At 46.5% G+C, this 27,588-nt stretch overlaps 1 protein-coding gene across 1 annotated transcript in view; it reads right to left on the bottom strand.

Moving 5' to 3' along the window:
- The window catches only part of WWC2 (WW and C2 domain containing 2), a 185,491-nt gene extending 159,142 nt beyond the window's left edge, over positions 1–26,349 (bottom strand). Inside the window, exon 1 of the mRNA XM_040966156.1 lies at positions 26,179–26,349. Coding sequence (XP_040822090.1) covers positions 26,179–26,309 — 131 coding nt within the window. The 5' untranslated portion in view covers positions 26,310–26,349. The remainder of the gene's footprint in view (positions 1–26,178) is intronic.
- Positions 26,350–27,588: the final 1,239 nt, after the last annotated feature.

Genomic DNA, 27,588 nt, shown 5'->3' with positions numbered 1-27,588 from the left:
ATGGTTAGCACATTCAATTTCCCCTTCAGGTGCTAATGACTATCCATCCTAAATGCTGAGTGCTCTTTTCATGTTCCCATTCATAACCTAGAATATCTTCGAGAATTAGCAAGCTACAAGTACTTATGTTTGAAAAACTTACATCTTAACAAAAACATAAATTGGATTGACATTTTCAAAATTATGTTTCCAAGTTATATTTTCAAAATTAAAAATTAAGATTTTTGTCTAAAGGAAAATAGATGTTTCCCGACATACATGGATGAAGTGCCTGGTCACACAGAGACACAAATTTGAGGAGAAGCCAAAGACCCCCTGCAAAAGGCAGAGAGCTCAGCCTGTGCTCCCAAAACCACAGAAGGAAAACTGTGCTTGCTGCCTGCAAACTGTGTAACAGGCGTTCACTCTCAGTAGCAAGTTGGGGAGAAGGCAAGAATGCAGGGAGAGGACAAAGGATGTCTGAGCCTGCGTTCTCAGAGGGAGGATTAATTACACTATCACCATAAATCCCTACAATGGGGCAGCTCCCAGACCTTGTGCCTTTAACGGGAGATGGCATCCATCATTCAGTCAAATTCTGGAACTCTGTAGAGTTCTGCTCATCCTCAGGGCTGGGGTAATGCTGCTGTCTGTCACTATCACTATCAATTTAGGTAAACACTGTCTGTTTAAATAGCACAATGGAATATTATCAAAAAACCACACGACAGAACGAAATAACAAGTCTGAGCCAGGAATCAAACATAGACTGAAGTAGGGTGGGAAGCAATGAAACAAACACCGTCAGGATAAGAGTGGTCTCTAAGAGTGAGACAAAGTGCTACATACAGAGGAACAGAGGCCACTTCTCAAAAAGGTTTAGGAAAGTTCAGATGAGACATGGGCTTTCCACGCACACCAGCTTCTTTTCCATTGCACACAGCTTCTTTTCGGCCACAGCAGGAATCCAGCCAGAGGACTGGCTAAAAGGACTGAACGCTTGGCTACTCCAGGGCAGCCTCATAGTCTTGGTTCATTTGAATAGTATTTTAGGAATGTTGTGTCAACATGCACAATGATCATTCATTTCTACTATGTTCTTCTCTGTGATAGTCAGGATCACATTAACTATCCTGTAAGTAAAACATTCACAGCACTCAATGATGAGCTTAACCTAGTAAAACACATATCCTGGTCCACATTTCCTTAAAAACTACAAGGCTAACTTTAATAACTGCTGCAAACAACAACATGAGAACAAAAGACTTTCACATGCATAATCTAGATATTGGATTAAAATTCACAAACCTGGGTCTCAAGCCAAGTCAAAAACAGAAATAAAGAGTACCAGATGCCCACTCAAATCAGATACAGGGTACACTGGTCAGCTATCATGAAAGCAAACGACAAAAAAACAACTTGCAGCAGGGATAAAGGATGCCAACATCAACGGTTTGTTCTCTGGCCACTGCTGCAGTGACTACTTAGAACTTTCGGCCTGAGTTTTCCAGTATTGAGTAAATCAAATGAAAATGCCCCCACACTCCCATTCCGAATTTCTATCACTTTTCACTCAGAATGAATCTTGATCCTGAATCCAAATCAAACAGCTCAAACTAAACTATAATGTGGCAAAGCAATGAAACATTATTTTTCTCTAAGACTCAGGCTCAGCTCCAAGAGTCCAGGTGGAAAAGAACTCCAGTGAAGGTCTACAATCTGCACATTGGTGGGGAAATGGGACTACCTCAGAAAACACGGATCATGTGGGAACTGTGCAAAGAATCTGGAAGGCCTTGAACTCCTGCTTCACCAGCCTGAGGAGTCTATTCTTCACTATCAGTCCACCGGTTCTCAAAAGGGGGCAGGCAGGGGCAGAGGGAGAGCAGGTGGCATGGGATCCAAGGGGCACAGGGACAACGAGAATTCATAATTATACCAGATCTCAGTCTCTGGAAGAAGTCAGAAGGAGCACAATGAGAATTGGTTTTACTGAAGCAACAAATACACACTAGACATTTTGTGCAGTGGGTCTCAGGAGGAGGAAAGCATAAATACTGAACAAATGAAATCACTGGAGCTGACCAATTCATGCAGGAAAATAAAGTCTGAAAAAAATAATACTTCAATTTAGGGAGCAAAATTATAGTATACATTTAGTTTAACTACGTGTGCTAAAATGTCGTATGAGTTAAAGAAGCACAAGATCGTGAGTGGCTCACTTGTTCAGAGGCACGTCAGATGAAGAATCGTCAGCTACCAAGGGCAGCCATGACTTCCAAGCCCAGGGCCCCTCTGAGTAGCAGCTATAGGTCGTGCTCTGAGTTAACTGATCTGATCTGAGTTCTGCCCCCAGTGCATGGCTTTGTGCCCTCCTAAGACTGCTCTCCGAACCTTACTTTCCTAAATGATGATTTAAGAGCTCACATAGAGTTGAATCCTGGAAGGTAACAGTGATAATAAGAAAGACACACTGTCTGCCCTCAGAGTCTGGGGTTGCTAGGGAAAGGGCACGGCTCCTTCTCCTCCTCATCTTCGGCACAATGGTGGAGAGTGTAAAGGATTTTCAGGGGACAAATAAGCCCTCCTAGCTAGAAGCAGGCTGCACAGCAAACACAGGTATATCTCAAACCTGAGAAGCGCTTGGCTCTCCTTTCCCCTCTCTTCAGCAAGTCTCATCCAATCCCACAACTTCAGGTGCCACCTATGTATACCTAAATTTGTTCTCCCTAGCTCTGAGCCATTTCCTAAATCTCCAGTCCCGGTGCTGGACTAGACATATATCTCCAATTCTAAGTTTTATAGGCATCTCCCACATATGAAACTAAAATCTGGGTCCTGGCATAATGGCTCAGGGGCTCAATCCTCACCTTGTAAGAACTGGTATCCCCTATGGGCGCCAGTTCCTGACCCAGCTGCTCCACTTCCCATCCAGCTCCCTGCCTGTGCCCTAGGACAGCAGTAGAGGATGACCCAAAGCTGTGGGACCCTGCACCCAATTGGGAGACCTGGAAGAAGCTCCAGGCTCTTGGCTTCAGATCAGCTCAGCTCTAGCTGATGCAGTCACTTGAGGAGTGAACCAGTGGATGGGAGATCTTTCTGTGTTTCTCTCCATAAATCTGACTTTCTAATAAAAATAAATTTTAAAAAAAAGAAAAGAAAAAGGAGTAAGATCATACTACCGGCATACAGACCTCACCCAGCCTGCTTCCATCGGTGCCTCCCACACAGCCCTGAAACCGAATGATTCACAAGTATGAACCATCAGACCCCTTTCTACCTATCTTCGTTCTGTAAGAGCTTCTTTCCCGCCACCCAAGATTCTTCCCCCACCACATACACACACAGGCCATGGTCCAGCTCCTGGAACACAACAGCTTCTCCTATACTTTAGGATGGTACGGCCCAACAGAACCTTCTGCACTGACAGAAATGCTTTCCATAGGCACAGGTGGCTACTTACACAGTGGGAAGACTAAGCAACTGAACTTTTCACTTAACTTCAATTACCTTAAATAGCCACCTATTCCTAGAAGCCATGAGGCATGACAGCACAGGAGGAGTGCTTCTGCTGATCCTTGCTTCCACCAAAACCAATCTTTCCCACAGAACCTCAAGGAGATAGCTCTTTCTCAACTTCAGGCCTTAGAAAGCTCCTTCCTGCCCAGCCACCCACTGACATCATTATCATGTTGATGTTCATTCACTGTTTTCATCAAAGCAACTTCACCCAGCTTTTACAGGAACCTTGCTTATTCTGTTCAAACTTGTATCCCCAAGATATCTGTGCTTGTAGTTTTAATAAGTGTTTGATGAATGACTGAATGAGTGCACAAACAACTGACCAGGTGTTCAAGTTGGAAAAAGTAGGCTGAAAGTAAATTACAAAGATCCCAGAACAAAGAACAGCTCCTTCAAATGCTTGTATTTCATCTGCAAAAGCCACAGGGCTCTGTGATATCTTCTTTTTAAGCTTAATTTATTTTTATGTATTTGTGATATCTTCTTTTTAAGCTTAATTTATTTTTATGTATTTGAAATTAAGAGACAAAAAACATCACATGCTACATTTCAGGCTATGGATGTGCATTAGTAGAACACTGGACTAGTAGAACAAGGACTCAAACCTAGGCACTTGCATATAGGATGTGGGCATCCCCAGCGACGTCATAACCACTACACCACAATGCCCACTGCTGTGCAGGGTTCTCAAGAGCTTCTCCACCTCCCAGGGAAGTGATCTAAGCAAGAGGCACAAAGAGCACTAACATGGGGTCAATTTTATGTGAACAGCAGTGATGCTGGCACACCGGCGTTCCATTCCTGAGACATTAGGACATCTCTCAAGAATGCATCTACATACATCCTACAGGCATGCCTTTTTTTTACATAATTTTTCTAAAGATGTATTTATTCTTATTGGATTCACAGAGAGGAGAGACAAGGGGCTTCCACCCACTGGTTCACTCCCCAAGTGGCCACAACAGTTAGAGCTGAGCCGATCCAAAGCCAGGAGTCAGAAGGCAGGAGACTTTTCCAGGACTCCCACACAGGTGCAGGTTCCCAAGGCTTTGGACCATCCTCTACTGCTTCTCCAGGCCACATGCAGGAAGCTGGATGGAAGGCGGGGCAGCCAGGACACAAAACTGTCCCCACATGAGATGCTGGCACTTGAAGGGGGAAGATTAGCCGATTGAGCCACTGCAGCAGGCCTTGCCTTTAAGGGCCAAAACACACTGACAGGGAACTAGACAACCATGTTCATTTTGTAGCCTTTGGATCCAAATTGGTACTGTTACGTTAAACATCCCCTTACGTTCAATACTAGTTTACAGTCATACTAACCACAGCAGAAAAGAACAGGAGGCAGAGAGAGGAGAAAATGAAAGAGATGTCTGTACCAAGTTCAAACACCCTGATACATCAACAGATAGGGAAAGAACACATCATGTGTCCAGAATTACTGAGCAGCCCAAAATTACACTTAGCTTAGCAAGTTGACAAAACTGGTTATTGAAAAATAACATGAACAAAATGGACATTCTTCAAAGTCATGGTTTCAAAGGAAAAAAAAACCTCGTATTTTATGTTAGCTCTACTAAAAATCATTATTATGTTAAGGCAGGAAAACTAAAGTAGACTTAAACTTGCTCTACAAGAAACTGCAGACTTTTCAAATCTTTTGCAGTAAAAGTTGTCTACCACATAGTAAACTTTATTGGGCATCACTGCCACTTAATAAAATTACATTCTTACAAAATGGAGAAATGTCAACAAAGCACATAACACATTCCACAGTCGTTTACTAAGTCAGAATTTTAATCAGGAATTTACAGCACAGATCTCTATAACTCTACATTTACTACTGTTGTTCACATTCAGAACAATCGACCAACACAACCCAGGCCACACTGAAAAAAAAAAGCCTCACATGCAGACACAGCAAAATTTCCACCAAAGGAAAGCCTTTTTGCTTTCAAAACCCTGACATGTTCATGTGGAGAGAAATACCAGGGACACATACTTAACTAAAGCCACTATTTTCATAACCTAAGTAACGTCTACATTTCTTTAAAATTAAATTTCCTACCTCCACCCACTAAGACTGAAGCCCATTAAATATACGCCTCTGTTCAAATTCTCCACTGGGAACAGTGGAACTCCTCACAGGCTACAGGAATGAAAGGACAGTCCCTACAGCATTAAAGCCTAGTGAGTTCAGGCCTGCCCTGTTTCCCAGCTGGTTTCATTTTCAAATGCTACTACCCACTCTTAACCTATTGAAATCTATTAATCCCACTAGTTCCACTATTGGAACCATGGTTTCTTTACGGACATCAAAGCTGACAATGGTTTGGGAAAAATTATTCACACGGCCAAAAAGATGTCAGCTCTACACAGCACTCTATAGGACACCCCCAAGAGACACGAGCCTTGGATAGTAAGGACCACCCGTGGAATTTTTTACTCCAGCTGCCTCTTTCCCAACTTTGTGATTTTTCTGGAGAAGATTACCCATAGGCCAAATGAAAGTCAACTTATCCAACTATCAAAACATAGCACTATAATATTTATACTTCCTACAATAAGCAAACAACTGTGCTCTCTCCAAAAATGCACTCTGACCAGTCTTCCTCACACCCCTATATACAATTCTTTCTCAGAAGCATCTGGCTGTGTCTAGTAGCTGATCCCTGCATTGAGTGACAAGACTGTAAAGCTATCTTTGTAACAAAAAAAAAAAAAAAGAAAAGAAAAAACCCAAGTTCTTCTTTGAGTCCAGCCAGGGCCCAAAGGTGTCCCTCAAGATTGGTCTCCTAGAAGCATTTGAGGTGAAAAGTATCAGGAGGCAGTTATTTTAGACCTGTGTCCAGAATAAATTTGGGGAACTTAAACATGTACACTGCACCGGAAGAAAAGTAACACAGGATACGAGGCAACTCCAACTCAACATCCCTGTCCAACTCAACTGTACAATACAAGCACCTGTAGTCCAAAGTATTGGGAGTAAATGAACAATCACTGACTACAGACAAAATAGCCATTTTATCCACAAAGATTACTATTTCTTTTGAAGGTTTGTTTTTAAAAGATTGGCACAGTATTCCTGTTTAGGGCCAGAAAACAAGTATGTGTACTTTACAAGCCACATTCAGTTTCTGTCAGATTTTTATTTCTATTTGTGTGCTTAGAACTCTTTCATAATGCAAAACCCATTCACAGCCTGAGGACTCTAGAAGAGATCTGCAGGCCAGAATGTGGCCCTTGGGCCATGGTCTGTCTACCCCTGCTTTTCACTTAAGCCAATAAAACAAAACCATAATTATATGGCACAGTCACACTTCCACTAAAGAAAAACACTTCTGTCTTGTCTGAGTTTTCTTCAGTTTGTTTAAAATAAACTAATTTCAAACAGTTTTGCTTTACAGGAAAAATGCAGTTAATGCAGAGATTTGTCATGAAGCTTACATTTGGCTCCCCCTATTAATGTAGGTACAGATATTAAAATTAATGAACCAGGGCTGGTGTTGTGGCACAGCACAATAAGCTGCTAATTCTGGCTTCATGTTAGCTCCCTGCTAACAGCTTGGAAATGCAGCAGAAGATGGCCCAAGGCCTTGGTCCTCTGCCATCTGATGGGAGACCCTGCTTAGGGTTCCTGACTCTTGGCTTTGACCTGGCCCAGCCTTGGCTGTTACAGCCATCTGGGGATGGAAGATATCCCTCTGTCTTTCAAATACATAAATCTTTAAAATTAATTAACAAATACAGATCCATACTTCCTTCAGATCTTTGTAGTTTTTATTTAACATTCTTTTTCTGGTTGAGTTTCCTGTGTGGGAACCCACCTCACATTCAGTCACCACAATCCTTTGACTTTTCCTGGCTATGACCATTGTTCAAGCTTTCCTGGTCTTTGAGACCCTGGACAGTTTTGAGGCATCCTTGTCAGGTATTTTGCTAAACTGCCCCACTACTAAAATTCTGCAGGCATTTTCTTACTAGACCAAGGTTATTATATCTTCTTGGGGAAAATAACAAGACCAAATGCCACTGCCAGCACATCACATCACATCAGCGGTGTACCAACCTGACTCACCATTGGCGTTCACCTTCATCACCTGGCGAGGCAGTATTTGTCAAGTGGCTAGAACTACCTTTTTTAATCAATCAAAATGAATTTAATTCTTAGCAAATTTAACCATCTCAAGGGAATATTTTTTTCTCTCTCTTCTTCCTTTAAATTTATTTTTTCTAAGATAGAGATCTTCTACATACTGATTCACTCCCCAAATACCCACAGCAGCCAGGCATGGGCCAGAGTGAATCCAGGAGGTCCAAACTTTACCAGGAGCTCCCACATGGATGCTAGAGACCCATGGCCTTGAGGCATCACTTGCTACCTCCCAGTGTGCACATCACTGGATGGGAACCAGAGCAGGCAACACTCAAACCAGCCACTCCAACATAGGATGTGAGCAGTGAGTTGATGTTTGTCCTTGAAATAACTCAATCATCATAAATAAGTTTGACATACATAACAACATAGTATGACTCATTATCTACAGGATTCATATAGATACCTCATAAAATAGACCACATTTTAAATAAATACAAAATGAGTAAGTTTGAGTTCTCTACCAGTGTATTCCACTTCTAATTCCTCTCAATTATTTTTTGCCCTGAATGTTCAGGAAGAAGACAGCCTTTAGGCAGTATTCAAGGCATACAGCAAAAATACAACAGTCAATATTCAAATGTTCCTTATTTTAAATACTGATTGTGCAAACTAGATTCAAGCAAGTTAATCAGTAACTAAATTATATTCATCTTTTTATCTCTAGAGTCCAGATTATCTAGTTGATTAATGCAATAAAAAAGTGACTGAGTATATATACAGTATCACTGTTAAAATAACTCAGGAGCAGGTTTTTGGCCTAGTAACGAGGACACCACTGGGGCTACCTGCAATCCACACTGGAGTACTCAGGCTTGAGTACCCACCCTGCTTCTGATCAACCCTTACTTTATTACCTTTTTTTTAAATTTTAAGATTTACTTATTTATTTGAAAAGCGGAATTACAAAGAGAGAGGGAAAGACAAAATGAAAGAGATTTTCCATCTACTAGATGCCCCTCCCCCATAAAAGGCCACACCAACCAAGAACCCCATTCAAGTCTCCCATCCCCCCCCCAACCTCCCATCCCCCACCCAGCGGGTACAGGGGGTCCAAGCATTTAGGCCATCTTCTGCTGCCTTCCCAGTCACATTAGCAGGGACCTGGACTGAAAGTAGAGGAGCCAGGAAACAAACTGGTGCCCATACCCATGCTGGTGCTGCAAGAAGCAGCTTAATCTGATGATACCAGACCCTCTAGCCTCCTTATAACGAACAGCCTGGGAAACAGCAGCGGATGGCTCAAGAGTTTGGGTCCTGTCACCCACATGGGAGACCCAAATGGAATTCCAGGCTCCTGGCTTCGGCCTGGCCCAACTCTGTTACAGGCATGTGGGAGAGTGAATTAGTATATTAGAGATCTCTTGCTCAGTCTCCCTCTATTGATTAAATAATCAAGTAAATAAATAAAACTCTAAAGTCATTTCAAGTGGTCATACATGCAGGATATGGAGGAGCAACATGTGGCTAAAAAGAAAAAGAGCTTCTAATTTCTCTTACGTCTCACAGCAAGAGCACAAAAAGGTGGGGTAATGGCTATAAAAGGCATGGATAAAAGCGGAAGGACTGGGTCAAATGAAGGCTATCAAAACATCCTGAAGATTTAGTGCAGCATGCAGCCTTTGACTATGATGCAAATGAGAAATGTGGTATTTCAAAAATAAAAACGAGGAAAAGAAGGTTCTGAAAAGGGAAATGCAAATCAAAGCCACAAAAATATACCACCTCACAACAGCCACAATAGCTAAAATATATATACACACACAGACACACACATACATAAATGCCTGTTGAGGAAGTGGGGAAATGGAAACATCCACACAGCACTGGTGAGAATGTAAAGCTGGTGCAGTCCATGTCAAAACAGGCCACTCCGTCTAAAGTCAGACATACTGCCCTGATATTCCGATATCCCGTCTCTGGATATAAACCAAGGAGGTCTGAGTACACATACTCACAGTGGCATCATTCCCACTAACCAAAATGTGGAAATAACTGAAATACTCATCAGCTGATGAATGGACAAACAAAATATAGTATGTCCACACACAATGGAATGTTATTCATTTAGTGAACAATGCTCCAGTACCTGCCAGCATGTGCATGAACCTTGAAAACACTGCACCACATGAAAGCAGCCAGACACAAAGCAACACATTCTGCATTATTCCGCTATATAACCTGTCCACACAAGACAAGCTTAGACACAGGAAGTAGGTCAGCACCAAACATTGTGGGACTGGGAAAAAAGTCTGGAGTGAGCTCTTAATGTGTAAATGCTTATCTGGGGAATGATGAAGATGTTCAGAAATTATACAGTGGTTACAATTACACATGACTGCAAACCTACAAAAATAAACTACAAAATGGTTAAACGTTGAGTTTCATGTTAAAGAATTTTTTATATAAATGAAAATAAATATTTTGGGAGAAAACATTAAGAACAGTGAAAATACTCTGAACCTATATTGTGATAAATCATTTTTTTATTGGAAAGTCAGATATACAGAAAGGAGGAGAGACAGAGAGGGAAATCTTCTGTCCACTGATTCATTCTCCAAGCAGCTGCAATGGCCAGAGCTGTGCCAATTTGAAGCCAGGAGCCTAGAGCCTCCTCTGGGTCTCCCATGCAGGTGCAGGGTCACAAGGCTTTGGGCTGTCCTCGACAGCTTTCCCAGGCCACAAGCAGGGAGCTAGATAGGAAGTGGAGCAGCCAGAACACGAACCAGCACTCACACAGGATCCTCACACATGCAAGTCGAGGATTTACCCACTAGGCCACCTCCCTGGACCCTCGTCCAAATTTCTAAAACAAGAGATCAGTTCAATCAAGTCCAAACAACTTCCTAGGACCAGGCTTACCAAGGCATTTACAGTGTTTCCCACTATTCAGTAACTTGCACATTAGCCAGATAAAGGTTGACACGCCTCTTCAGAATGATAACCTTATTTTCCTACTGCCATGTACTCAAAACAAGCACACAGGCGCCATGTGCAAAGCAGGGCATACAGCTCCCATCCCTTTTTCTAGTGCACCATGGCTTTGTCCCAGTAAATTTACATACTGGCTGGCTTGAAGAGCACATGGCACAGTGGCTGACTATGTAGGTGAAAACAGTAATCTGCAATTCAAAACAAACAGATTTGTAAGTCTTTTAAGAGCAATTATTGTGGCCAGTTCGGTGGTGTAGCACACTAAACTACTTGGGGAAAGGAAAAGCAGATGGCTATTGCATCACCTGAGAGTCCTGGGTAAAGCTCTTAGTCCTGGCTTCAGACCAGCCCAGTTCCAGCCATTGCAGCCATTTGAGAAGCAAACCAGGAGACAGAAGAACTCTCTCTCGCTTGCTCTTTCTCTTTTCCTCCCTCCCTGTCTCTCCTTCTCTGTAACTCTGTCTTTCAAATAAAAATGAATAAATTTTTAAAAAGCAATTATTATCCTGATTTTGACCAAAATTAAACTGCAAACTATAAATGTTAGTTACTAAAGAACCCTAGTCATTCAAATACACTAAATAACTGCTGCTCACTCCAAAATGTTGCCGCAAACTGTGTCGAAAACAATATTTCCCTGAGAATTTTTAGAAGACATCATAGTTTAAATTTGTGCTTCCTGGGGTGATTTTTTTAAAATGCCCATGTAACAACTTCTCATTTCAAATGCCACAATCATAGAGAGAATTCAGTCACTACTTGGCACCCAGACTTGCCCTGCCCTATTCTAGACCCAAAGCAGTTCTGATGAAGGCGATTGGAGCTGATTGGCTTTTCTCCACTCTTACAAGTAATTAATATGTTCACTTGATATTTAAAACACAGCAGCTCGGGCCCAGCACGGTGGCGCAAGTGGTTAAGGTCCTCGCCTTGCACGCCCGGGATCCCATATGGGCACTGGTTCTAATCCTGGCAGCTTGCTTCCCTTCCAGCTCCCTGCCTGTGGCCCGGGAAAGCAGTCAAGGACAGCCCAAAGCTTTGGGACCCTGCACCCGCGTGGGAGATCTGAAGAGGCTCCTGGCTTCGGATCAGCATAGCATCGGCCGTTGCGCTCACTTGGGGAGTGAATCATCGGACGGAAGATCTTCCTCTCTGTCTCTCCTCTCTGTATATCCGCCTTTCCAATAAAAAAAAAAAAACAACAAAAAAAAAAAAAAACACAGCAGCTCAATTCTTTCCTCTATTTTTAATCTAATGGCAAAATTACAGCCCTGGTGGTTGCTGGTTATAGGTGTACTTTTTTTTCAAAATCCAGTAAAGAGACAGGAAATAAGAGAGTATCTCAACTAATTCTTTTGGTAATTTAACAAACGGTTTTATTAATGGAACTAAATATTCATTTAACACTCACCATGTTGAAAGAACACCAAGAAAAGCAGTAATAAGCAGTCGGGATACTTCAGGAGTTTGCACTGTAGCAGTGGAGTAAGTTGATCAAAATTATCTACTTCAATTATGAAAGAAACATCCTACAGAGTTCCTCAGATTCTAATCAAGTGCCACACAATGGGGGCAGTGGGCAGGAGTTACCCCTTGATCTCAGCGACCCTCCCAGCAGGCACGCCTGTCTTCTCAGCCTCACATGCCACACCTCTCAGGACCCTTCCTTTACAATTATAAGACTGGGTTCCTCAACACTGGACTCTAGCCACGAGCCACAGATCTGAGCCTGCTGATAGATTCCAACACGAAGTCTTTTAGTATGGTCAATCTTTTCAACTCAGCTATATAGAGTGATCCTCTCAGTAACATTCAATTCAAGGATGGAAAATGAGCAAAATTCAACTGGCAGCTCAAAAAACTATTCCTCCTATCTAGTACCTCCCCACCTCGAGCCCCAGCTCTCCCAGAACCAATGAAGCTGGCTTGGTCTAGACAGGGTGTTAGCAATGAACCAGGAGCTGAGAGATGGCCGGCAGCCCTGCACCACCGAAAAGCCCAAGCACTCTCTGCTGAGCAGCACAGCCGCAGATCCACTCCCCGTCAGGAGCCTGAGCCTCACTTACCCTCCTGCATAGGAAACCATGATGACCACGGGTATGCTACACCTCCCAGGACACCGTCCTGAAGATCCCCACAGGTACCAGGGCCCTGCCCAAACCTTGCCCAATGTTAACATTCAGTCAGGTCACTTCCACCTACCACATACACAGGGATACCCCCAACTTTGGTTGACGTAGCTACAATTCTTTCCTCATGGAGAGAGGGAACCTGTTTGCAGATCTGGGTGTGTGCTACACTTTGAATTAAATCCCACTTTTCTGCACCTCTATTTGTATCTCTGCCTTGAATTCTCTTGTATTGAGACATTAACTTGGAATAAACCCATCAGGGAGCCAGCCAGGAGGAAGGGGGACAGCATCTAGACCACAGGTAAACATCAGTTGGTGAGTGCATTTCAAACTGTTTCTCTTAGAGTTTGGTTCCTTTTTTTCTTATCTCTTTACCAGCACCTACACAGATCTTTAAAATGCTAAACTATGTAAGTTCTTTTTCTGCTTCAGCAATTGGAGGTGAGCAACCATAACCTGTCAAGGTAAAACGCAATATAGAACAGAGTCCAGGGGCGAACCTGGCAGAAGGGTGCAATGGGTAATACTAAGCATGCCCTAGACTAAAAGCAGGGGAGGGAGAATGCCCTGGAAAAAAAGGGGTTCAAGCCACAGGCCCTCTGAACTCTTTCAGACCTCTGGAGCTGCACCCCCTCATGCCCAAATGCACCACAGCAGAGGGGAGAGAGACACTTTGAGCTCCATGGCGTGTCAGGGAGTTTCAGCATCTGGCCACTCCCAGCACACAGACTCCAAGGAGTTTTCTGCAGGTCCCCAGCTTGCCTCTAGGGCTGCCTCAGGACCCCTGCCTGGGGTCCCAGGATGAAGTGACAATCACTACTCCCTAATGGCAATTGCCAACAGGTGCCAATCATTGCATCTGTCCTCCACCCTGCTTGCTTCCCCAGCATGCAGGAGATGGGGGCAGGAAACCAGATGGGGTGGAGCTGCAGAGGTGAGTTTCCAGGCATCAGGATATCCTAAACCCACACTCCCATTTCCAGCTTCCAGGAAGGGCCAGGCACTCAGCTTCTGGATCCAGCAACATATGCATGGCATGTGCTTAACAGCACCCTAACCTGGCCACACTAACTAACTGGCCTGAGCCCCAGTGGCCTGTTCAGCCTCCCCATGGGGCACAAGGCCCATGCAACAGGCCTGGGCAGAGGCCCTTCGGAGGGTCAGTTGCACGGACAGCTGTAGTGGCTGCAGCTTCCAGGTTCCCAGAAGTGCGACCAGACGTAGACTTCTGGTTCCAGTCAAGGTACTCTACATTTAGCAGGTGTCTCTAGAGGGGATTTTGTCTGCTTTTCTTTTCTATTTTTAGGCAATGCCCTTTCCTAATCAATCAGTATTACATCTCTGTCTCTCTCTCTCACACACACACATATATTCAGCGAAAATGTCGAACACAATCATGGTGCTACTAGCTAGACCTAAGATTACTAAGCAGGTTGCACGTGGCCAAAGTGTACAAGCAGAGGCTTGGAATCACACATCGCTTAGCCACAATATGTATGAGAGAATAAAGAGAGCTGGCCACTAGCTGGGACTAAACTCAACTTTAACTTCATCTCTTCCGCAAGAAGCAAAAAGAATTATTAGAAATGCTTTACATTCAGGCCTTTCTGGAACTCTTTCCAAATGCCATTCTGAGAAGGAGCTGGGGGCTCTATTACACCCCTGCACATTTACAGACAAGGCATACAAAAGAGCAACAGGCAACAGTGGAAGGCCCACCACTACAGATGTTCCTCAATCATCTTTACCCAAGCCCCAGGGCTCTGGGTTCTCCCACTCTCCTTCACCTCTATCAGCCCACAGCATTCACCTACACACAGCCTGTCCCTCTTGACTAGCAGTCAGCTCAACCTGCAATCACTCACAGAGGCAATCACTACTGACTCAGCGTAAGCAAGCTTTGTCCCCTGAGAGATGTAGAGATAAAGATGCTGTCCCTTTTTCCATGACTGACTTAAGTCATTGTCAACAAAACCTAGGGAGGCTTTCAGAAAATCCTACCAAATTTACTGAGATTCTCAGGGCTTAACTCTGGCCTTTAACCTAACCTGGACTGACCCACACATTCTTCTCCACTTACTGCACCCTGGAAGAGAAACAGTGCCTCTGGTCTGAGGCATAAGGCCATGCTGACTCTCCGGCCAGACCAATATGCTGTGGGAGTTATGGCAGTCCCACAGACAGAAGCTGATTAAAATCATCAAAGGGGCCCAGCGCGGTGGCCTAGCAGCTAAAGTCCTCACCTTGAACACACTGGGATTCCATATGAGCACCGGTTCTGGTCCCAGCAGCCCCGTTTCCCATCCAGCTCCCTGCTTGTGGCCTGGGAAAGCAGTCGAGGACAGCCCAAAGCCTTGAGAACCTGCACTTGTGTGGGAGACTCAGAGGAGGCTCTTGGCTCCTGGCTTTGGATTGGTTCAGCTCTGGCCATTGCGGTCACTTGGGGAGTGAATCATCGGACAGAGGATCTTCCTCTCTGTCTCTCCTCCTTTCTGTATATCTGCCTTTGCAATAAAAATAAATAAATCTTCTTTTAAAATCATCAAAGAGGTCCAGAGAATCTTAAGTTGCCAGCCTATGTCTGAGATGAGCAAATGTATTGTCAAACCTGTAAATTATGACAAAGCCAGAGAGATGACACAGCAAAAGGAAGAGTCCAGACTTACCCCAGGAAAAGCAGGTAGAGACCTTAAAGAAAACACAGACAGACATTCCTGAAGGGTAGACTCTACTTTGTGCCCATTTCACCAGTCAGCCAACCCCAGTTATTCAGAGAAAGCTTTAGAAACTAGCCATGGAACCCCAAATTCCTAAGAACAAAATGCTGGATACAGTATTTGGAGTGTTCTAGCAAGACAGGCTAAAGAGGAAAGGGTATGCTAAAATGGGAAACAATAACAAAGATCACAAGTTCACGGAATAGCAGTCCTACTAACCAGCACTCCATGACCTCTAGCGTACCCTCAGCAGGGGTCCACCAATAGCTTAAAAATCTTAGAAAGGAGCCAGTACTGTGGTACAGTGGGTTAACCTCCTGCCTACAATGCTGGCCTCCCAGATGTTTACCAGGTCAAAATCCAGCTATTCCACTTCTGATTCAGCTCGTTGTTCATGCTCCTGGGGAAGCAGCAGAGAAAGGCTCTACGCTTTGGCCCCAAACCAATGTGGGAGAAAAGGGTGTTATATTCCAAGCTCCTGGCTTTAGTGCGGCCCAGTCCTAGTCCCTGGGGCCATTAGGGGACTGAACCAGTAGATGAAAGATGTCTTTGTTCCTCCCTCTCTTGCAATAACTCTTTCAAATAAGATATTTTTTGAGGCCTGAGAGAGACTGCTTCAGTTATCACAAGCTAGGAGGTTCTGTGGTGTAGCAGGTAAAGTGGCTGCCTGTATATAGGTGCCCGCCCATAGGGGCTCTGGCTTGAGTCCTGGCTATTCTACTTCCAATGCAGCTCCCTGCTAATGACCTGGGAAAGCAGCAGAGGATGACCCAAGTGAGTAGGCCCCCACCACCCACATGGGCAGTTCAGAAGAAGCTCCTGGGTCCTAGCTTAAGTCTGGCCAGCCCCGGCCACTGTGACCATTGGGGAAGTTGTATCAGCAGATGGATGACTCTCTCTCTCAATCTGTAACTCTACCTTTCAAATAAATAAAATCTTAAAACAGAAACAAATTTTTTTTAAAAGCTGGAATATTGGTGTAAGAAAGGCTCACACATAAAATACAGAGGCCCTGGGAACAAGCCTGCCCTCAGCTACAAAGGAAGGGGATGCCTTCACGTCCTTAGCTTAAGGATGGGTGGGACCCGTGCACTCAGGTGACACCCACAAGAGCATTCCAAGAGACACCAACCCAAGAGCATTCCATGACCTTGGATGTCACAGGTGAGAATATGATTTTTTTATTGGTATGGGAGTCACTTACTCTGTATGAAAACCCTACATAGGATCCCTACTTCAAATGGCTGTGCAAGCCTCTCTGGGAAAGGGACTTTGTCAGACAAGCTGTTTGCATCTCACACCAGTTTCTGGCAACACCAGAAAGTCCAAGCAGGAATTTGCTATCCCTGGGTATTTCTCTCAGGTTAAGCGCTCCTAAGTCTAAATCCTTTTCTTTTTTTTTTTTTTTTCTTAATGAGATGCTTATAAGTACTGAGACAAGTCCCAGCTTGGATAATCTCCCCACTGCAATCCAAGATACAGAGCCACAGGTCTGGAATCAGGCCACACATGCTGGCCTCATCAGAGTTCCCTTAAAGGACAAGATGGCATGTAATCATTGATGCCAGTACCCCTAAAAACCAGACGCTAAGTGGGGACGCCCACCTTTGACTAATAAATATCTCAATCCTGAAGTCCTGTTTCCATGACAATTCTGTTCTCTTCTCTTCTCTTCTCTTCTCTTCTCTTCTCTTCTTCTCTTCTTCTCTTCTTCTCTTCTTCTCTTCTTCTCTTCTCTCTCTCTCTCTCTCTATCCTGGCGCAATGGCGCATTAGTTAAGGTCCTCACCTTGCACGCCCGGGATCCCATATGGGCGCCAGTTCTAATCCCGGCGGCCCCCCACTTCACATCCAGCTCCCTGCCTGTGGCCTGGGATGGCCCAAAGCTTTGGGACCCTGCACCCATGTGGGAGACCCGGAAGAGGCTCCTGGCTTCGGATCTTCCTCTCTGTCTCTCCTCTCTGTATATCCACTTTTCCAATAAAACAAATCTATAATGTATCTCTCTCTCTCTCTTAAAGCCAAATAAAGAGTATTAAATGGTTCAGGATCTCAGGACCATAATTTCATCCTATTGTATCAAATCCCTACACTATCCTAGCTCAGATACCCAAAGGCACATTTGGTTCACAGCCCGAGACCTAAGAATGCTACCTTCTGCACACTGCTACTCTGAGAATCCCAATATTGGTTTGCCTTCAAATGAATTGACCCATCCTTACATACACCTTAACAGTACATTGGGACAGGCCTCCTCAGTGCTTTGGTAACACAACTCACCTGTCTGGTGATATCCTCACAAAGGAACTTTTATATATATAGCATTTCTCTGCAGTTCCTCTAAGGAGGACTCAGATAAAACACCATCTAGTACGAAGGTAGCTATCTCAATTCTAGAATCTCCAGTTAGGTTATTCCAATTAAACAAATTCCTCCATAAAGAGAGAATGGAAGATAACTTATACCCTATGTACTAAAAAGTATTTTTCTATCGAAAGGGAAGGGAGGAAGTGAGGAAGGGGAGAAGAAAGGAAGGATGGGGAGAGGAGAGAGAGGGAGGGAGCAGAAAAGGAAGAGAAAGGAAAAGAGGAAGGAGAAGGGGAGGGAAGGGAAGGGAAGAGAAGGTAAGGCCACACAAGTCTTAAACTTTCTTAAGGGAATGAGGACATAAAGTCTCCCTTACAGAAGCCCAGATCTCCACATAGAAAGTAACCTAGCTGTCCTGGCCTAGGGAAAGTGTGTCCTCTCACTTCAGTGAAAGGAGGCTATACCGTGTACAGGGCTGCTGCAGATAAGCAACTGAGGACATCGCTGAGAACAGCAGGCTTCTGCAGGACTGGCATTCCAGGACTAGGCTGGTAGCCAAATCTTCACATGAGATCGGTTTAACAGCAACCCACCTGAACAGACAGGAGAACATGAAGGCTCTACTTGCAAAGGTCCAGGCACTACGGAATCCCTAACCTAGACGTGCCCTTAATCCTGCTTGTACATGCAGCCAAAAACCAGACCCACTTTCACGACGAGCGGCCTACTTCTCCATACAACCCAGTTCAGCAGCTGCAGGACGTCCCGCATGCTGCAGGGCAGTTGCTGTATCTCACTTTTGGTGAGTGAACCACCAAGCCAACTTTAGGTCTGCCTCTTGATGTTCAAACTCCATACCAGTTACAAGGAGTTCTAGAGATTAAAGCACAGACACAGTGACTAACAGGAGGTTCCCTTTACTAGACTCTTCTTTTTTAGACTTCCCTGAAGTAACCTGCAAAAGTATGCTATTTTCAATCCAGCTACTCTCCCGCCATCGGAAGAGACAGAAAAGCTGACTTGCTGTTGTGTAGGAACCACAAGACAGGTCATATTCCAGTAAGATGACCCATGAGACAAACCTCTGGAAAACCCAGATACTGAATGGGTCACTGACGGCAGTACTTCCCAAAGGGGGCGGGGCCGGACAAGGGCAGAATGTACCACAGTGGATCTTACCCACGTGGTAGAAGCCCAAGAACTGCCACCCGAAGACCAAATTTACTGCCTTGACTAGATCCTGAAAAGTCAGAAAAGGCTAAAGAGTCAATGTCTACACAGACTCCAAACACACTTCTTTATGATATGTGCACATGCAGCAATTTGGAGAAGGAGGTCTACTGACTGCAAAAACAACAAAACAAAAGACACCTCTCCCATTAAACATGGAAAATCTCTTCTAGATTTAGAGTCTCTACAAGTAGTTGTTGTCTACTGCAGGGGACCCAAACAGGGGAACAGTTCCATCATCAAAGGAAATGCACTGGCAGATGGGGCAGCCAAGAAAGCTGAAGACTTTGGAAATGGCTGAAATATCCCAGTGTACAGAGATGGCTATAAATTCCTACTAAACCACTCCTGAAGGAATAGGCCTAGCAGTGAGTTTACAGTAAAGATTCCATTGGGTGGTAGACTTAAACCAAGACCACATTCACAATGGCTTCTCAATGGAAAACTATGAAAGAAATGCCTGACTCCACCCACCTGGTAATGGAGAGCATAAGAAAAGCAGACCAGTGCCCCAAGACTTTGGAGGTAAAGGACTAACATACTGTTCAGGAGAAGCAACTTGATCCTGGTCCCTCTATCAGCATCAAATCACCTTCCTTCTTTAGTCCTGTATGAACAAGAGGAATCCACCCTGCTGAAGACGGGCAGCCAGATCTTATTTAGCATGTCCCTAGCAAATGAACACATTTATCTACCAGTCTTCATCACTACTTTCACAGGATGAACACAGCCTTCCCCAATCCGACAGAAAAGGCACAAGAAGTATCCAAAGTCCTGTTAAAACAAAAAATCCCAGATTTGGAGTTTCCAGGTTTCTCCCAGCGACCACGGATGTTCCTTTGTCTCTGAAGCAGCCCAGGACACAGCCAGTGCTTCAGGAATCCCCTGCCATCTCTAAGTCTTCTGGAGGCTATCTTCAGGTAAGGCTGAAGGAGCCAATCTTTAAGGGTTCTGCCCAAATTCTGTCCAGCCGTCTCGCTCTCACAGCTCCGGCATGGCACACCGCCTGCCTTGGATGCTTAGCCTTTTTGGACTGTTTCATGGGAGGCCCTTCCTTAGCTCTGATGCACTCTCTTTGATTCATGCAGACATCTTTGATCAAATAAAGTATATTATCAATTTAGGTCAGGTGCAAAAGGCTCTGATCGAAAGTAGCAACAAGAGTCTTCTGACAACACATCCCCAAAAACACCACCAAAAAAAAAAAAAAAAATCCAAGCTCTCCCAGGAGACTTTGCTTTGTTGGCGACAGAGATTTCATGTGTGGTCAATTACAGCCTAAATGGAAAGGACCCTATCAGGTATTACCTAATACTGCCACTGAAATTAAATTACCACAAATTTATAGCTTCATCCATCTGTCAGGAATTAAATTTGTACTCCTTGGCTCTTTACAAGAACCCTCAGATGACAATTCTCCTCTCTCATGAGTCAACTAAAGAATTCAAGTATATCTTCAAAAATAAGATTTGTTTTTCTTGTTATTATACACCTCTCCCTAGAAGAAGACATTTAGGCTTCTGTACTTTTTATTCCTCCCAGGAAACTGTAAACTCTTCTGCCATAATGGGAGAAAATCTTGCTACATCTCCTAAAGCTGCTTTAGGGAACCTGTCTGTTGGCTTGGGCAGCCTACTCTGAACTACTGAGCAGGCTCTACAACCACTGCACAATTCTGTGGACTCCCTAGCTGAAGTGGTTATGGACAGCCAATTGGTCTTAGACTACTTACAGGAAGGATAAAGCAGGATATGTGCAGTGACTAGCGAAACTTAAATTAACAGTGGCTGATGGGGAGAGAGATTAAACGGATCTATAAACAAGCTATGCAGTGCTGTGATCTTGGTAAGTGAAGTCTGTCAGCTTCCACTATCCGAGAAACTCTGAGTTCTCCATTCTCTGACACGGTTTCTACTCTCATTCCATCACCTTTGCCCAACTGTACTCACGTTAATTGTTAGATCAGTCTCTTTCAGAATTCAATCGTTTCATAGAAATGATGGTCATGTAGGGACTGCAGCCACTGCCAGCCTGGAGACAAAGTTTCAGCACCTCAGACAAAATCTCTACATCATTTAGCAAGGGATTTTCATTCTTTGGTTAGGCAGAGACAGTGCCCTGAATCAGCATGAAGATGATACAGAAAAGCGACCTTCCTGGATTAAACTCACCTAAACATTAAGGGAAGAAGATCATCTCCGGGGTGGAGGCGGCGGGGGGGAGGGGGGAGTGGGAATGACCTGGGCTAAGCAAAGAGATAGCAGGTGGCAAGGAGGTGAGAGACTGCCAGCAGCCTTTGTATAGCAGCCCTGCACCAGCTAAACACACCCCACTTCCATGCCGATCCAACAGGGGTCCAGTCTGAGCACACCCCGAACCACACCCCTGGGGCCTCACTTCCCTTCACGCGGGACACCATGATGCACAATGCCTCCCCCAGAGAGCAGCCACCACGACAGCCTGCTGGAGATCACACCAAGCTCCTGCCCAAACTCCAGCCCACTGAAATATTCAAGTTGGGATTCACCTCCTACCCTTCAAAGGTACCATCCCAACTTTGGTGGGGCAGCCACCATTCTTCCCTCAGAGAGAGAGGATGCCAGCATATCTGAGTAGACATAACTTCTTTAATTAAATTACATGTTCTCTGCATGCAATTTTTCTCTCAGATTGAGATAGGAACTTGGAATAAATCCAGTGAGAGGTCGTGTCCCCTAAAACAAATCCATCCCAACTTTTGTCTATGAGTACAGGGTTTATTTTGTTTTTGTTTTTTTGTTTTTTTTTTTAACAGGTCCAGACCACTTGCCATGATCTATGGCCAACCACAACACCAACTCGTGTGATCAAAGACCCACAACGAGCCACAGAGGTCAATGAGGAGGGATACCTGCAAAGTAACACACTTAGAGAGTGGTCCCTTAAAGAATGGACAAGGATCATGAAGAGGTAGATTTGCCAGGATTAGACTAATCCAACAGCATATAAAATCAACTCTGAGCAGAGAGGCTATGCCACTGCACACCCAGGGTTCCAGGCAGTCTAGAGGAATGGCTAAGGACATGGGCTTTAGGGCAAATACTGTGGTGCATCAGGTTAAGCCACCACTTAAGACATCCACACCTGATACCCAAGTGCCTCTGCTTCCGATCCAGCTCCCTGCTAATGCACAAACTCAGGGGCAGTGGATGTTGCAGGGAACATGGCTCCCTGACACTCATGTAGGACAGCTATTTGGGGTCCTGGCTCCTGGCTTTGACCTTACACAGCCCTTGCTGTTGCAGGCAGTAGGGGAGTGAGTCAACGGGCAGAAGAGTTTTTTTCTCTCTCCATCATTCTACCTTTCCAATTAAACAAACCAAAAGGACACACACAGACCTGGACGGTCAGTACTGACTTCATATCCTAGCAGCTCCACGCTTAACAGCAATGATGATTTTTCTGTGACTCAACTTCTCATCTGTCACTGGCCAGGAGCAACAACACCTCATAAGGTTAACAGAAGAATACAGATCTCAGTTACAGAGCTTAGCATAGTGGCCAGAACACAAGAAACCGCAAGGGGCATGCACCCAGGACATCAACCACATTCAGTTCCTGAATAGGAACATCAATGTTACCACAAACATCCCTATAGGCTGGAAGGCATTATCCTCATTTCAGAGTTAAAAATGGAGGTTTAGAAGGTTCAGGAACTCAAGTAAACGTATTCGATTTGTAAGTGGTGGAAGAGTAAAATCTTCCATCGCATCCCAGCACAGTTTGCTCTGTGTCATCTACCTCCAAAAGCTTCCAAGTATTTTATAACAATGATTCAGTACTGCAGCATCATGGATTCTTATGCAAAATTATGCACTTCCCAGATCCTCCAGCCACACCTGGATTATAATACTATGCAATTAGAACAACTTAATAAATTCTGACAGACGCCAAAAGACACAAAATTCTCTTACTGAAAATAGTATAGCAAATATGACTAGGGGGTACATAAGGTTTTTTTTGTTTTTCAGGAGTTATAGTTAGATGCTGATGAAGAATCCATATACTCTGATTTGCCTATACAATATTTCTCTTTCCAAATTTTGGTGTGCGGAACAAAATCAACAAGCGTCAATAGTCACTCCAAATATTTTCTCCCATCATCCCTTACACTATAGGAAAACTTCCAGTTACTTAGCTCCCCTAAAAGAAAATATACTCAAATTTAAAATGTAAGGAAAAGTTACTATGATGTCACAGGATGTATTTCAAAATATTAATATTTCAAGCCACAAATATTCACAACCAGTCAAATTTATAGCTCAAAAAAAAAAAAAAAAGACCTAATAATTTCAAGAAAAACCAGGCTAACCAGTTATCTTAGTCTAAACTTTCCCATCAAATGGTTACTCAGGATCCTACAAAGTTCTAAGGGTCAGCACGGTAATGCAGCAGGCCTAATCCTGTGCCTCTAGTGCCGGCATCCCGCACGGGCACCAGTCAGCATCCAAGCTGCTCCATTTCCAGCTTCCTGTTTATAGCGGCCTGAGAAAGCAGCAGAGTACAGTTCAAGTCCTTGGGCCCCTGCATCCACAAGGGAGATCCAGAAGAGGCTCCTGTCTTCGTGGCGGCTCAGTTCTGGACAACCAATGACCCTAGCCTCTCTCTTTCCTGTTCTCTACATAACTCTTTCAGATAAATCTTTTTTACAAAGCCATAATAATTCTTAATACAATTAAAAGCTTAAGGGTCAGGGCCTAGCGCCGTGGCCTAGTAGCTGAAGTCCTCGCCTTGAATGTACAGGGATCCAAATGGACGCTGAGTCTAATCCCGGCTGCTCCACTTCCCATCCAGTTTCCCTGCTTGTGACCTGGGAAAGCACTGGAGGATGGCCCAAAGCCTTGGGACCCTGTACCCACCTGGGAGATCTGGAAGAGCACCTGGCTCCTGGCTTTGGATTGGCACAGCACCGGCTGTCGCGCTCACTTGGGGAGTGAATCAACAGATGGAGGATCTTCCTCTCTGTCTCTCCTCCTCTCTGTATATCTGACTTTGTGTTTAAAAAAAAAAAAGCTTAGGGATCAATGCTGTGTCATTGCAGGTAAACTCATCATCTACAACATACTCCATGTGGGCACTGGTTGGTGTCCCCACTGTTCCACTTCCAATCAGACTCCCCGCTAAGGGCCTGAAAGGAGCAGAAGACGGCTCAGGGGTTTGTGTCTCTCACTCACATGGGGCAGCCACAGCAAGCTCCTCACAGCCATCTAGGAATTGAGCCAACAGATGAAGATCCTTCTCTATCTCTCTGTAACTCTGTCAAAATAATAAATCTTAAATTTAAAAAAAAAGTTTAATATAAAGAATACATCTGACTTTGAAAGTAGCAGTCTAGTGACGAGAATAAGCCAAGTCATGTAATTTTACTTCACTTTATATTTACTTTACCCAGGCATTACCTATTGTTGTCATCTTTTCTGGTAAACTTACAAATGAGATAACAAAACACATAAACTGTAGCATAACAGACACGAAAAACGTCTAAATTATTTCAAGAATGTACTGCAGCTTCAATTATCGCAAACTTCAAGTATCTTTTCAAGAAGCAGAAAAAAAAATTACCATGCAACTGTAAAAGTCAAATATTTATACAGGTGCCTTGAAAGCCTCCGTTGGGTGCACAGCGTCTGCAATGACATTTGCTATCTGCTAAGCAGTCTCAAAGTGCAGCGGCGAAAGTCGCACCAGCAGCTGGAGAGTGGGAAGTTTATGATAGCTAATACCCGGGAGAGGCGGCGGAGGTGTGATGCTTGTCCTAACTCCATCAGGCCAGCAACAGGCAGCCAGGCTGTGGCCAAACACCACCTCAGCCCAGGTGGCTTTCCAGGAGGGAAACCCAAGCCGAACCCTTCGTGGATAATTTAACAAGGACCGCTCCATAAATGTATAATGCCGTTTAAGCCTGCCTTATCGTGGCTTTCTGAGAGCTTTCAAAGACAACATTTCTGAGGACACAAGTAACAGGCTGCGAGGGAAGAAACCAGCTCAGCTTCAAATTGAAAACAGGAGGAATGCTTCAGAGGAGCACCTCCAAAGAGTTTATAAACCCTAAGTCACATTCCAGGAAAAGCTGTGAAGAATTTCCAGAAACAACAGAAGTTATCCCTAGTGACATATTATTTACATTTATAATTGGGAACACCTCCTATGATTATTACAATAATCCTAGGAAAATCTCCTTGTTAGAGCAAAAGGAAACATGGGACAGAGGAATATTTGTGAACACTCAGTTCCACCTCAGCTCCTGAACCTCTCAGATAATAGCCCTGCTATGCTTCTCTTCACCTCCAGGCAGGAATAAAAGGCATGACGGTACCAAGAAAAAAAAAATCTGCTCCACCATACCCCAAGTTCAGACCCAGCGTTTAAATCATCACTTTTTCACTGCAACACAAAATCTACCTTTTCAAGGCCTAAGAGTCGGTTCAAAGTTTTCGGGTAAAGACTAAAGGCGGTAAAATCCCCCCCAAACAAGCACTTCCCAAGAAGCCGAGGGGCAGGGCCAATGATTACACCCAACTACCGGAGCTAGGGGCGGCGACGGGACAGCAGGGCCTGGCAGGGGGGCGCATCCGATCACAACAACGTGCAGTCTCTGCTCCAAAGGCCAGTGATGCCACAGGTGGCCGGAGGGCCAGCTCCCCTCACCTTGCCATCAGGCCTGCGGCAGGCCCCGGGCAAGCCCCAGCCCCCTTGAGGCCCCAGGTGCCCTGGTGCGTCAACTGGGCCAACTTTTCAGCCGGGATGAGCTCGGAATGCGGCTCAGGTGGCCCCTCTGGGTCCGTTAACAGGACCGAGCGCCAAGCCAAGCCGGATGATCCCACCCTTCCCCGCGAGCCACGAGTGTCTTGAAGGTTTTCCCCCCGAGGGGGCGGGCGTCCCGAAGGCTGTGGGCAAAAGAAGGGGCCCTGGAAGGGGCAGCTCGAACTGGCCCTTCCAGGGCGTCGGGCCGGCTGACGCAGCCCCGCCTAAGGCGGACACCCCCCGGCGCAGGCACCCGCGGCCGGCGACGCCCCACGCGCCCCCACCGCCCCCCACCGCCCCGGCCACCGCCGCCCGGACCGGGTCTCCCGGACAACAAGCGCCGCGCCACTTGTGAGCCGGGTGTCCCCTCCTCCCCTCCCCGGCCCGCGCGCGCGCCCACCCGCGGCCCGGCCGCCCACCTGTCCCGGGGATCGATCCAGCTGGTCCTTCTGGTGTTGTGATCGATGTAGAAGACCTTGCCGTCGTAGTCCCTGGCCTCCTCCCAGCCCCGGGGTAGCGGCAGCTGCCCGCTCCCGGCCCGCCTAGGCATGGTCGGCGGCCTCGCCGGCGAGCGGCGCCTCCATAGGGACCGGGCGCGGGACGCGGCGGAAAGGCGGCAACTGCCCCGCCCGGCCGCCGCGCCCGACGCGGGCGCCGGCGAGGGGCTGCGGGGCGCGGCGCGCGGGCGGCGGGGCCACGGGCCGAGGGGGACGCCTCAAGAAACCCCTGCCTGCACTCGGCGCTGCCGGGGATCAGTCCACCATGTCTGCGCTCCCACAGGCGAGCGAACCCCCCCACCCCTCCTCCCCGCCGCCGAGCCCGCTGCCTCCGCCTCTTCCTCCTCCTCCCGCTCCTGCTGCTCCTCCCCGTCCCCCTGCGGCCGCCGAGGGTCGCGGCGCCCGAGCCGCCCGAGTCGCCCGAGCCGCCCGAGCCGCCGCCGCCGCCGCCGCCGTCTGGGCTCGGATCCGGGAAGCGCGGCCGAGCGGCGGCCGAGCGGCGCGCCGGGCCTCCTCATTTGCATGCTCATTAGCATGCGCCCCGCCCCGGCCCGCCCGCGCCCGGCTCCTCAGCTCGCACATTCCTCGCCGCCGCATTCCTGCGCTTAACCCCGCCGCTGCCGGGGCGCTGCGCGGGGCGCGGGGGAGGGGAACCCCGAGACCAGGTGGGCGGGAGGAGGGCTGAGGAGGAATGTGCCGCCCGCTGCCTCCCGGTGACCCCCGCACGTCTTCTCCCCCTCAGGAATAACCTTTCTTTGGGGAGGGGAAAGGGGAGAAAGTTCAGATGTTAGAGAAGGGGTAAGATTGCAAAAGACAACTCGCCGCCGCCTGTGAACCCTCGTTTACTGGGGAAAACCACAGACTTTGGAGAGGAAAAGGACCCACCGCGAGGGCACCGAGGCTCCCCGCCAGCGCTTCCCCCTCAGCCCCCGGTGGAAGGGGGCGCGGCTCGAGGGCGGTGCCCCGAGAACAGGCAGCTCCGGAGCTCTGGGAAGAGTGTGGAGCGTGCAGGGCGGTGTCCGGTCCCCCGCCGCCCCGGGGGCCTTCGCAGGGCGCCTGGCCCTCGCTGACCTCCGCGGAGCCCGCGGGGCGTCGCGGCGGAAGACGGAGGCGGGCCCCGGGAGGGAGACCGGGCCGGGCAGCGCTGGGGGGACACCCCGCGACCGTCGCCGCCACCTGCCACCCGCACCGGCCCCGCCGCGTCGGGGCGCGCTCTCTGCCGTGGCCACCTCCGGACGGGTGCGCCGGCCTCCCAGCCCTGCTGGGCTTCGTGCGGGGGGACGGGAGACGCGGGCGGCCAGGCCCTTCCTTCCGTCCAGCCCTCCCGCCCCG

This window comes from Ochotona curzoniae, unplaced genomic scaffold (assembly GCF_017591425.1).
Source record: "Ochotona curzoniae isolate NIBS_2020 unplaced genomic scaffold, NIBS_Ocur_1.0 scaffold_4505, whole genome shotgun sequence".
NCBI classification, from domain to species: domain Eukaryota; kingdom Metazoa; phylum Chordata; class Mammalia; order Lagomorpha; family Ochotonidae; genus Ochotona; species Ochotona curzoniae.
The sequence above is the reverse complement of the archived record's forward strand: the minus strand, read 5'-3'. Positions and strand labels throughout refer to the sequence as shown.